Source organism: Neovison vison, chromosome 6 (assembly GCF_020171115.1).
Source record: "Neovison vison isolate M4711 chromosome 6, ASM_NN_V1, whole genome shotgun sequence".
Lineage (NCBI taxonomy): Eukaryota > Metazoa > Chordata > Mammalia > Carnivora > Mustelidae > Neogale > Neogale vison.
This window is the reverse complement of record NC_058096.1, coordinates 134,174,519-134,186,340: the sequence shown is the minus strand read 5'-3', so window position 1 is coordinate 134,186,340 and position 11,822 is coordinate 134,174,519. Positions and strand designations below refer to the sequence as shown.

The following is an 11,822-nucleotide window of genomic DNA, read 5'->3' as shown; positions in this document are numbered from 1 at the left end:
TGTTCCAGGCTTCCTCCTGATCCTTTCTCTCTATCTGTTTGTCTTCCAGATCACTAATTCTATCTTCTGTCTTAGTTACCCTAGCTTTGAGAGAGTTTAGATTGGATTGGAACTCATTGAGAGCATTGTGGACCTCCTCCCTGGTAGCTTTAAGCTCCGCCCTAACATTGTGAACATCCTGTCTGGTCGCTTTCAGTTCGGCTCTAATCAATTCTGTTTGGTCATCCATGGCTTTCTCCAACCTAGCTATTGCCTGGATAATTGTTAGCCTGAATTCTCTTTCCGACATATTGTCTATGTTGATAGCCGTTAGCTCTGTTGCGGAAGGTCCATCCTCTGTATTTTTCTTCTGTTGGGCATTCCTCCTCCTAGTCATTTTGGTGGGAGAAGACTGAACAGATGTAGCTGGATGTATCAACTCTGGTGCAGTCAAGGTGCACCCTGGAACACTTCTTGATCTCCGTCTCAGAAGCCTCAGTCTGGGTGCAGAAGCTGAATAAATTCCCCCTTGGATGCTGGCAGTGCAGGTTCCAAGTTAAAGACCCTGGGGGCGCAGGATCTTTTGCTCGTCCCCAAAGCCAAGGCAGTGGCGGCTGTCTGGGAGCTCCTGACCGCCAGAGAGGTTCCAAGCAGCGATCGCACACTGAGATTTTGCCGCTGGCCGGGGCTGGGAGTGCCCTGCTTGCGCGCACCTCTTTTCAGAGGCGGCTGTGGGTCGGGCGCGTGTCTGGGGCACTGAGAACGGGGCGCTGGTCCGTAAGCCGCAGGCTGGGCTTTTGCGCGCCTCTGTCCGGGGAAGAGTTTCGCGGGCGCGAGGCTTAGACTTTGAAACAATGGCCCGGGTCAAGAAGCGCCCCAGGGCCTTAGAAACCCAGGAGAGCTGGAGCGACGTGCACGCGCATCTCAAGCTTTGTGGTAGGGCTAGCGCGCGTTCTGCACACCGGCTCCCATCCCCTCACAGGAGCCGGAACCCCGCGCTCTGGGGCACGCTGGCGGCTTAGGGACCAGGAGCCGGTTTCTCCGCCGCACTCTCTCTGCCTCCGCGCCGGGGAGGCCGTCTGGGACCGGGGACTCAAGCCCCTGTCCCTAGCCGCCCCGATTCCCACAGTTTGCCCCCGTGATCCTTTGCTCTTTTGGAGTGCTTTCAACCAGTCTCCGAGTTAATGCTGGTCCCCAGACGCAGGGCACTCTCGCTCGTATCGGGGTATTACTTTTGCACCGGTCGCCTCTGGTGGCTCCCTCCCCCTTTTGTTTATCTTCCGATATCAGTCCGCTGTTCCCATTCCGCTTTACCTGCTCACTGGCGTCTTCTGCCCCTGTAGAGATCCAGACGTGTATAATTCTGATCTCAGGCTGATTTCATGGGTGATCAGAGTTCTTTGGTAGGTAATCAGCTCACTTTGGGGTACCAGCTGAAAAGACGCCTCTTCCTAGTACCCCGCCATCTTGTCCCCCCAAGAAAATTCTTAAGAAAAGTGTGATTTTTTTAAAGGTTAGATATACTGGGGTATTCATATACAGAATAGTCAGATTAATCCTTCTTGGTGTACAGGTCTGTGAATGTTCATGAACTTATTAAACCTGTAATTACAAGCAGTAATAATATTTGCACCATCCCCAAGAGAATCATTTTGTTTTTCATCATCAACAGTGTAGAATTCCCTGTTTGTGCATCCTCAGTATTTGACATCGCTGGTTCTTTGTCCTTTTGTAATACCAATATAATAGATTTAATGGTCTATCTTTGTAGTCTTAATTTGCATTGCCTTAATGACTAATGATAAGTGTCTTTTAATGCGTGTTTTTTTTTAAAGATTCAATTTATTTAACGGAGATCACTGGTAGCCAGAGAGGCAGGCAGAGACAGAGAGGGGGAAACAGTCTCCCCACTGAGTGGAGATCCCTAGGTGGGGCTCAATCCCAGAACCCTAGGATCATGACCTGAGCCGAAGGCAGAGGCTTTAACCCACTGAGCCACCCAGGCACCCCATCCTTTCATGTGTTTTTATGCAAGTCACCCATCTGTCTCTGGGGAAATGCCTTCAGATTTTTTTTTTGCCCATTGTATTTATTACTCAGCTTTCATATAGGTTTTCATATATTCCAAATAACAGTTTATTAGATACATATTTTGCATATTTTCTCTCCTAGACATTGGCTTTTCATTTCCTTCATGGTGTCTTTCAGTGGGAGAGGGAATTTGAGGAAGGTGGTCAAAAGGCATAAATGCCAAGTTATAAATAAGTACTAAGGATGAAATGTTCAGCATCATGACCATGAGTCTGTTGTATTATGTATAGGAAAGTTGTTGAAGGAGTGCATTCTAAGAGTTCTTACCCAAGGAGAACTTTTTTCCTTTTTATTGTATTTATAGAAGATGATGGCTGTTCCAAGCTTGTGGTAATCATTTTATCACATATGTAAATCAAATCTTCATGCTGTACACCTTAAACTTTTATAGTGGTATGTGTCAATTATTTCTCAAACCTGGGGAAATGCCCTCTTTCAGAAAATGGAGATTTATACCTTTTTGAAACTCAATATATGTATTTTTTTTCTTTTGCAGGTTATGCTTTTTATGTTTTGTTTTGTTTTTGGTTTTTTTTTGAAGATTTTGTTTATTTGACAGAGATCACAAGCAGGCTGAGAGGCAGGCAGAGAGAGGGGGTTGTGGGGAAGCAGGCTCCCTGCTGAGCAGAGAGCCCGATGTGGGGCTCCATCCCAGGACCCTGGAATGAGGACCTGAGCTGAGGGCAAAGGCTTTAACCCACTCAGCCACCCAGGTGCCCCTGCTTTTTATGTTTTATCCAAGGAATTTTGCATAGACATGGTCCTAAAGATTTTCCTTTATTTTTTCCTCAGAAGTTTTATAATAACTTTAAAGTTTTACAATTAGGTATTTAATCCATTCTTATATATGGATAAGAATATGGATTGAGGTTCTTAATTTTTATGTATGGACATCCCACCTTTTTCTGTACCAGTTATTGAATACTCTCTTTTCTCTATTGAGTTAAATTGGTATATTTGTTCAAAATCAAATGATCCTATATATGCGTGTATATGTATCTGAACTTTGTGTTTTTGCCAATACCACACCATCTTTAATTACTATTAGCAGTCATCATAAATCATGAAATACAGTAACATCAGTCCCTCAGCTGGGTACTACTTTTTCAGAATTTTAAAAAATTACTTACTTACTTATTTAGAGTATATGAGGTCCTCTTTTTCCATCCTCATTTCTGTGAAATTTGGTGAGATTGTGACTGGATTGCATTGACTCTGTAGCTAGCACTGTCCAGTAGCAATAAGAACTTCTTGTAATGAGGGTGATGTTTCCCATCTACACTGTCCAGTATGACAGTGATGGACAACATGTGACTTGAGCACTTGAAAATTGATTAGTGAAATTGAGGAAAAGAATTCTAAATTTTATGTGATTTTAATTAAATGCAAATGTAAATAGCCATGTTACTAGCGACTGCTGGGTTGTGTATCATAACTACAGGTCATTTTGAGGAAAATTGATTTTAACATTAATAAGTTTTCTCACCTACAAGCATGGTATATCTCTTACTCAGTTAAGTCTCTGATTCTCTCATCAGTGTTTCGTATATTGTAGCATACAGATCTCCTTCATATCTTTTTATATTTATCCCTGAATAGTTAATGTGTTTTTTATGCTATTGTTAAGTTGTACTTTATGTTTTTTTTCCAGTTGTTGGTAATATGTCAATAATATTGTATTTATTTTAGTATTTTCATGTTTCAGGTATGAAAGAACTTTGCACTCCTGGTATATACCCAATTCTTTATTACATGTTACCCTTTTTATGTTTTGCTGGATTCAATTTTCTAATTTCTTAAGGAGTTTTGGTTCCATATTCTTGAGAGAGCTGGATCATTCTCTTGTGTTGTCTTTATTTTTGGTGTTCTGGTAATGCTGACTTCATAACACTGAGTTGAAAAGTGTGTTCTTTTGGGAAGGAAGAATTGGTGAAGAATTCTTTCTTAAATTTTTGGTAGAAATTCACCAAAGAAGTTGTCTTGGTGGCGGTATTCATTTGGTTTTGTTGTTTTAATTGTTGAAGTCTTTAAGTACAAATCAGTTATTTTAAATATATATAGGTCTTTTTACTTCACCTATTCTTATGTAACCTTTGATAATTAGAGAAATTCTTTGAGACATCTCATCTAAGCTGTCACATACACAAATTGTAAGTTTCCCTTATCCTTTTAATATCTATAAGACTTGCAATGATGTCTTTTTCTTGATTCTTGGTAGAACTTGCATCTTCTTTTTTCCTTTGACTTAATGTACTTTTCTGTTTTTAAAACCTTTGGAAAGACAATCTTTTAAACTAACAGAAAAAGACAAAGTAATACTCATTCCCTAAATTTAAGAAATGTTAACTTTTTTGTGCATTTGATTTGGATAGGTTTTTTTTTAATTAAGATTTTATTTATTTATTTGCCAGAGAAAGAGAGCGAGCACAGGCAGGCAGAGTGACAGCAGAGGCAGAGGGAGAAGCAGGCTCCCCGCCGAGCAAGGAGCCTGATGTGGGACTCGATCCCAGGACGCTGGGATCATGACCTGAGCCAAAGGCAGCCGCTTAACCAACTGAGCCACCCAGGTGTCCCTGATTTGGATAGTTTTGATTAAAATATTCAAACACTGAACAATTTGCATGAAGTAAAACAGTGAGCACGTCTTCTTTTTCTCCCTCAGTGCCTTTACGAACCACCGTTACTGAAGGAGATCTATATCATTCCTTTGAATATTTCTCTATTTTTTGGTGCATGTTTGTATGAATTCATCATCTGTATAAACCTTTTTTTCTAGTTGGAAAATCTGTCTAAATGGTGTACTTTACGTATCTTTTTGCCCCTTGGGTTTTTTGGTTTTGTTGTTGTTGTTGTTTGACTTAGCATTGTGTGACATACAACCATGTTGATACTGGATCTAGCATGCATAAACAGAATTCCAATTTTCTTCTAGAATACCAACAGTTTGGGTTTATCAGGTTTCAGGTCTAGAAAAGAGAGTGGAAAATGGGAGGGTGGTAAATGGTATTCGAATCTTTTACTGTACATTTTCCTTATCCAGAAGTATAAACCTCTTTTCGTACATTTGTTAGCTGTTTGAAATTCTTCTGTTTGTTAACTGTGTTGGAATGTTAAGAAAGTATAATCTTCTGGACATTGTTCCCAGAGTTATAATTTGAACTTTGGTGTTCCTTTCATTTAGTGCCTTTATACACTTTTCTTATGTTTTCTGTCCTTTGTCTTGTTACCTGTAATTTCAGGGTGCAGAAGGACCAGAGTATGTGCCCATCTTGGTTTTCTTTCTTTTCTAAGTTTCAAGTAATGTAAGGATGTTACAGTTTTCAGATGGCTCCTTTACTGTTGCTTTTTACTTTGAAATGGGAAGGAAAGTTTCTCCACCTTTACTCTCTGCCTTCCTTTTTCTGGCAGCTGTCCATTGCATGTGAAGTCTTGCTGGGTGCCATCAGTAGGTCACCAGGTGGAAAGGGGATAGCTTTGCATGCTTTATGTGGAGTTAAGAGACAAATCAGTCTCCCAAAAGATTTCCACTAACCATATATCCTATCAGATGGGAGTTGAAGGTGTCAAGGTGTAAAGAACCTAGGTTGGTGATTTGAACTGACTTGGTAAACTTGGAATTAATAATGAAGTGTATGCCTTTTTGTGTGTCCTACAATCTCGAAGGCATGGCTTCATCTGTACCATACCTTTCTGATTGAAGAGATTGTTCCAGGTTTTTGGTTAAAAATTTAAATCCACCTCTCGAGAGTGTTTTTTGCAGCTCGATGTAGAAGTTTTCAGTGCTGAATTTCATTCCTGTGTTTGTTCTCTGGTGTTTAAGAATCAGTAGCTAATGATTGAATGAAATCACTTTTCTTTGCTCTGCTGTGTGGAAGGTTTATACCCCATAAAAAAGATTCATATATTGCAAGACTTAAAACGTGATGCAGCCTCAGAATATGTGAGCTACTGGTATTCTGTAGAGGTAGCAGTGCAAATATGCTATGTTGAAATTTTTTTTAACTTTAAAAAAATTTTATCTTGAAATACTTGTAGATTTATATGCAGTTGTAAGAAATACTAGAGACATCTCACATCTCCTATAACCTTTATCCTGTTTTTCCCAGTGATAACATCTTGAATGACTGTAGGAAACAGTAACACATCCAGAAACTTGACACCGACACAATCCAGACTTTATTTAAATTCCCAAGTTTTACTTAGACCTATCTGTGACGTTGTCAGGTAGAGGAAATGAGAAAGAAAGAGAGTGTATGCGTAATTAGTTGTAGGTAATGTTACCATACATGTAGTTTGTAATGCCACCATCACAGTAAAGATACAGAGTAAATCCATCACAAGAATCCCTACAGTCCCATCCTCTGCTCCCAGCCTCTTCGGCAACCACTCATCTGGTCTTTCTCCAGTGATGTTGTCATTTCAAGAAGGTTTTTAGGGCACCTAAAAGGGTGGCTCAGTGGGTTAAGCCGCTGCCTTCGGCTCAGGTCATGATCTCAGGGTCATGGGATCGAGTCCCGCATCGGGCTCTCTGCTCAGCAGGGGGCCTGCTTCCCTCTCTCTCTCTCTCTGCCTGCCTCTCCACCTACTTGTGATTTCTCTCTGTCAAATAAATAAATAAAATCTTTAAAAAAAAAGGTTTTGTAGATGGAATCATATATATGTTACCCATTAAGAGTAGATTTTCTTTCACTTAATCATAATTTAAGGTGAATTCAAATTGTGTGTTTTACTAGTTATCCCTTTATACTCTTCAGTCGGTATTCCATGCTGTGGACATACTTCAGCTATAATATCCACCCATTGTAGGGTATTTGAGTTGTTTTCAGTTTTGGGCTATGATCAGATAAAGCTGCTAGAAACACTTATGTAAAGGTTTTGGTGTGAAAATAGGTTTTTCTTTCTTTAGAATAAATGCCCAAGAGTATACTTACTGAGCAATGTATTGACTGTGTTTTGCCTTTTCTTTTTCTTTTTTGACCATGTAGATGAGAATGAAATATCTGCTGTTAGACATTGCTAAACAATATGCCTTAAATGGAAAACTGTCATCTTAAGTTCCTTTTAATTATATTACAATTGGTGTTTGAAAATACAATCTTTTGCCTTTGGTAACTGTGAGAATATGTTGAAAACTAAATTAGCTTCTACTAAAAATTTTGGAGGGTTGGCTTTTCACTTATAACAGCATTTTTTAATATTATAATACACAATTCACCTGTCAAACAATTTAGCGAGTTTATACATATGTCCATTAAACAGATATTTGTGGAGAGAGAGAGAGAGAGAATCCTGAAGCAGACTCCCCACTCAAGATGAAGTCCAACGCCGGGCTGGATGCCAGGACCCTGAGATCGGGACCTGAGCTGAAACCAAGAGCTGACCATGCATACCATTTGGTTTAAGTGGTAAAGATGTTTGTTAATTCCCAAGATACCCATTGAAGGGCAAAGGTCAAAATGGCTTCAGATGGCCTTAGAGATCCAGGCTCCCTCTGCTATTTCTTGTTTCCCTAAGGCTGGTTTCTCACAGTTGGCAGAAGACCTTCACTGGTAATTTGGGCATCAGCTCCTGGTTTAGAACACTAAAACTTTGGTTCCATGTAGCATACACCAGGGAGATTTTAGGCTACCATAGGATTTTCCAGGTTGTGTAGACCATTTTCTAGGTTGTAGCTATTATGTTTATTGGTTCCTGGTTTCCCCACTGCGACCAGCCTAAGGGATGTGGAAGGACTGGTACCTATTACAGAGCTGGGGGAAAGGCTTAGGAAGTCATTCAAGTGAGTTTTAGGAAACAATCTTGGAGCTCTTTTCCCATAGACACAGAACTTGTGGTCGAGCAGAGTTGTCTGACTGGCTCTTGCCAGTGAGTTTGCTGAGGGAATAAATGGTGGGAGGTCTTCTAGGTGAGGTATGAGGTGAGGTGCTGTGCTCTGTAGGGTCCTGGGAAGGGAGTTAGGCACCTGAGAAAATAAAGAGAAGAAACGGCCGCTGGTGAGGGGTGGAACAGTGAGGGGCTGTGTACGTGAGCACCAAGACAGATGGCTGAGTCTGTTGAGGTTGTAATGGTGCATGAAATGTGCCTCTGATGACCTTTGGAGGTAGCTGATTGTCCTCCTTGACCTTCTTCCTGAGAGCTGGGCCAGAACCTATTGACCTCCCCTCACCTGCCTCGTTTCTTCCCTTCTAGGTCTGCAGTAAGCCTCAGCTACTGGCATGATCCTTCCATCCAGCATTTTATAAGACTGTCTAAGGAGAAGAAGGCCTCCAGAATTAACAGAGGCAAGTGACTCCCTCCCTCCCAACGTCCCCTCATCAGCCCAGAGGCCTGAGGTTTTAGGGGTTCATTCTTCAAAAGAGAAAGTTCCAGTGTTCACTCTCTTCAGTGGCATATGAAAGTGCTCATTTCCCAACATCCTCACCAGCACAGGGACCTTTTCATTGTGGTTCATCTGTTATGCAAAAAATGTGATCTTACAGTATATTTATGTTATTGTATTCCTCTTATTTGGGGGCTGAAATTAAGGATCATTTTTATATGCTTAAGAACCATTTCTAGTATCTTTTACAGTGAACTGTCCAGGTAAGGAATCACCATTTTGGCCATATTAAAGTGATAATAACACTAGTAGGCTCTGCAAGTCCTTTCTATCAAGGAAGGCAATGAAAAGATTTGAGATGGGAGGGTGACTCATTCTCGATCAGATTGAGAAATTAGCCAAATGACCCCAAGTCCTTGGGCATGCGGGGAATCCTGGCCGAAAAGATAGAGCCTCTGGGTAGATTTTGTAAGAAATGCAAAGAAAGTTTAAAGTGACAATAAGGATAAGGACCTTCCTTTGAGCTGAGGGTGAACCCAGGCTTTAGGAAGATGAGACCAGGCCTGCCTAAGAGGCCTGAAGCCTCCGTCCGGGGCTCCTGAGGCAGCTTTTGTAACCAGAGGCGGGGCCCCACCTTGGAGCCCTGGGGACCTGGGTGCCCTGAGGCAGCGAGTCAGCAGCCTGCCTGCCTTCCTTCTCTGCATGGGCTGGCATGTCCAGAGTGCTTCCCAAGTAGGGTGTGGTGAGCATCTTTTCAGTTTTTGTTTCAACGTCCAGTCTGTTGTGGATGATACTGTATAACCTACAACAAAAATGATTTTCTAGAAATAAAATGCAAGATAACCTGTAAACTACAAGCTCAAATGATTTATTAGGAGAATCAATAGACACAGGACTCCTATATCACATTGCAGTACATTTCTAAATGCTGCTCAGGTTTTGTTCTTAAGATAGTTACACTTTAAGCAACAGGGCTGTAGAACACAGATTTTATCTTCCTTTCCCCTTTTAATTCACCATCTCCTTTACCCAAGCTTCTCACCCTGGAGCTGAATAAGTCCATTCTGGGGGCAATGTTTGCTCGTGCCTTCCTCTCCTGCAGTCGGTCTGTGAGGTCATTTTATAAGCATAGAGATTTTTACCCACAGAGGTTGGAGATGAAGGGAACATGGTAAGAAATACGGCTTTATTTTATTCTATTTTATTTCATTTTGCTTGGACATTTATCTGCCCCATATTCTGACCGCAAAATATTATATCGTCTTGATCTCACATGTTGATGTTTAGCTGAGTCCTCAGTAGTTTGCACCTGGGCACAAAAAGCATATTTCAAAGAGGAACATTAAGATCTGATGTTTTGATGTAAAACACTTGTCTTTCCTGTGTAAAATCATAGGACATTTTATGGTAATCTTTAAAGATTTCATTTATTTATTTATTGGAGAGGGAGAGCATGAGTGGGAGAGCCAGAGGGAGAGGGAAAAACAGGCTGTCAGCCAAGCAGGGAGCAGATCCTGACCTGAGCCAAAGGCAGATGCTTTACCGACTGAGCCACCCAGGTGCCCCAAGGGACATTTTTATTCCTAAAATCTTTATTTCCACCATTAAATCATTAAATAGATTGTAGTTACTTTGGTTCCAGCAGGTTTAAGTTAAAAAGAAGAGAATGTGGAAGTCTTGATTTCTCCCATGAGTCCACAGGAAAATCACTGACCCCAATTCTTCTGAGCAGCCGAATCCTCCTTTGCTCTTCTCCTAGGGCGGGCTCTGCAGGGATGCTTTCTGATCTCACTGAGCGATAACTTGTCTCTGTGTCTCTGTCTCAGGATGTTTTGCTCGAGTCTATGGCGTCAGTCAGCTGATAAGGGCATTTCTGCAGAAGACAGAATGTCATTGTCAAATTCTAAATCTTGGGACTGGGATGGAGACCACCTTCTGGAGATTAAAGGTAAATGAACATTCGCCCTCTTCTTTCCCGAATTGTTTCATTTGTGAAGGTGCCCGCCTGGTCCAAAATGTTAAAAATATATTAGGAGGAGATGCAGTGACTGCCTGTCTCCCACGCCTGTCCCCAGCTACTTGCGCCTGCTGCCGCCGTCAGCCACGTACTTGATGTCACCGGGGCCCCGGTGAAGGATGGGTGCCTGACTTCTCATCCTTTGCTGTTACCAACAGGGCTCCTGATAAAAACCCTTGTCCACGTGTCCTCTGCATGAGCGGAAGGCCCTGACAGTGGGACTGTGAGCGCTAGACCCCCATGTCTGCTGTATTCACAATCATGAAGATTTTATTGTCAGCGTGACAGTGTCTTCAGTACAGTTTAGAGACGTGCAAGGCTGGTGATAGTGATATGTGCAAAGGCCTTTCATAGCTGCTCCCTGATTTCATCCCTCACCTGCTCGCTTAATGATCAAGAACAGTTTTAACTTCTCTCACAAAAATGAGACGGGTCCAGTTAGTGTCAGAACCAGGACTGAATAGACTGCAGGTCCCGCAAGTCCAGGTTGCTTCCGTGTTTCTCTGTACAGAGCCTTGTGCTTGCTCAGGGGGGTCTTTGTGGTCCATCAGTCGGTGGTGCCTGTACCTCAGTGGCCATCGTGTGGCGGAAGGAGCTGGAACAGAATGCAGGGGCATATCGTGTGCAGTAGGAACAGATGCCACTGGAGAAATGCCTCCTCTCAGCCCCACGTCCTTTCAAATTGGTCCCGAGGTTTGTTTTCTCCTTCGTGTCATATAGTTGGGTTGATCAGGAATACATCTGACATTTTCATTTCTGGTCCAGGTACCCTGAGTCTTAGGTACCCCTTCCAAGGATAAGGTTATCTGCCACTAGTAAGGACGGCAAATAGCACAGGGTAGAAAAGATTTAGTGGAGGTGTTTTGGATCGGTCCAAAGGGTTTTTTTTAAAAAACTCAGGTCTCCTTGAAACAAAAGAGTGCCTGTTCCAACCATCTTCATGTTCATTCCCTGCTAGAAGGTAAAACCACCTCACTTGACAATGGCAAGGTCTCCAGTATCTTGTAGGTCTTCCTTAGCATAGGAAAGCTTTTTTGAAACCCTTCCCTCTCCTCACCTCCCCCACCTTTCAAGGGTGTATCAGTTCCCCCCACAACACTGATGCCACTCTTTCTGTGCACGGATCCTGTCCCGTGCTTTAATAAAACCACCGTTTTGCACCAAAGAAGTCTCAAGAACTCTTTCTCAACATCGGCTCTGGACCTCACCCCACCAAACTTCACCTACATTCCAAAACTCTATGACTGCTTCCCTGTCTACCTGCCGCTTGGCATTATTTCTATCATTTCCTACAAATGATGGCAAAGGAGGCACTTCTAGGCTTTAGGGGACAGGCATCAACTCTGGAAACAGGATCAGTGCACACTAAGATCATAGAGTGGAGTAGCAACCAAATTAAACTCACAAAAAGCCTAC

At 42.2% G+C, this 11,822-nt stretch overlaps 1 protein-coding gene across 1 annotated transcript; it reads left to right on the top strand.

Moving 5' to 3' along the window:
* The first annotated feature begins 7,437 nt into the window (after positions 1 to 7,437).
* LOC122910134 (leucine carboxyl methyltransferase 1-like) lies at positions 7,438 to 10,605 on the top strand. Its single transcript, XM_044254833.1, has 4 exons — positions 7,438 to 7,475; positions 8,260 to 8,351; positions 10,216 to 10,337; positions 10,465 to 10,605. The coding sequence occupies exons 1-4, from the start codon at positions 7,453 to 7,455 to the stop codon at positions 10,603 to 10,605; spliced, it is 378 nt and encodes a 125-aa protein (XP_044110768.1). The 5' UTR covers positions 7,438 to 7,452.
* The last annotated feature ends 1,217 nt before the right edge of the window (positions 10,606 to 11,822 follow it).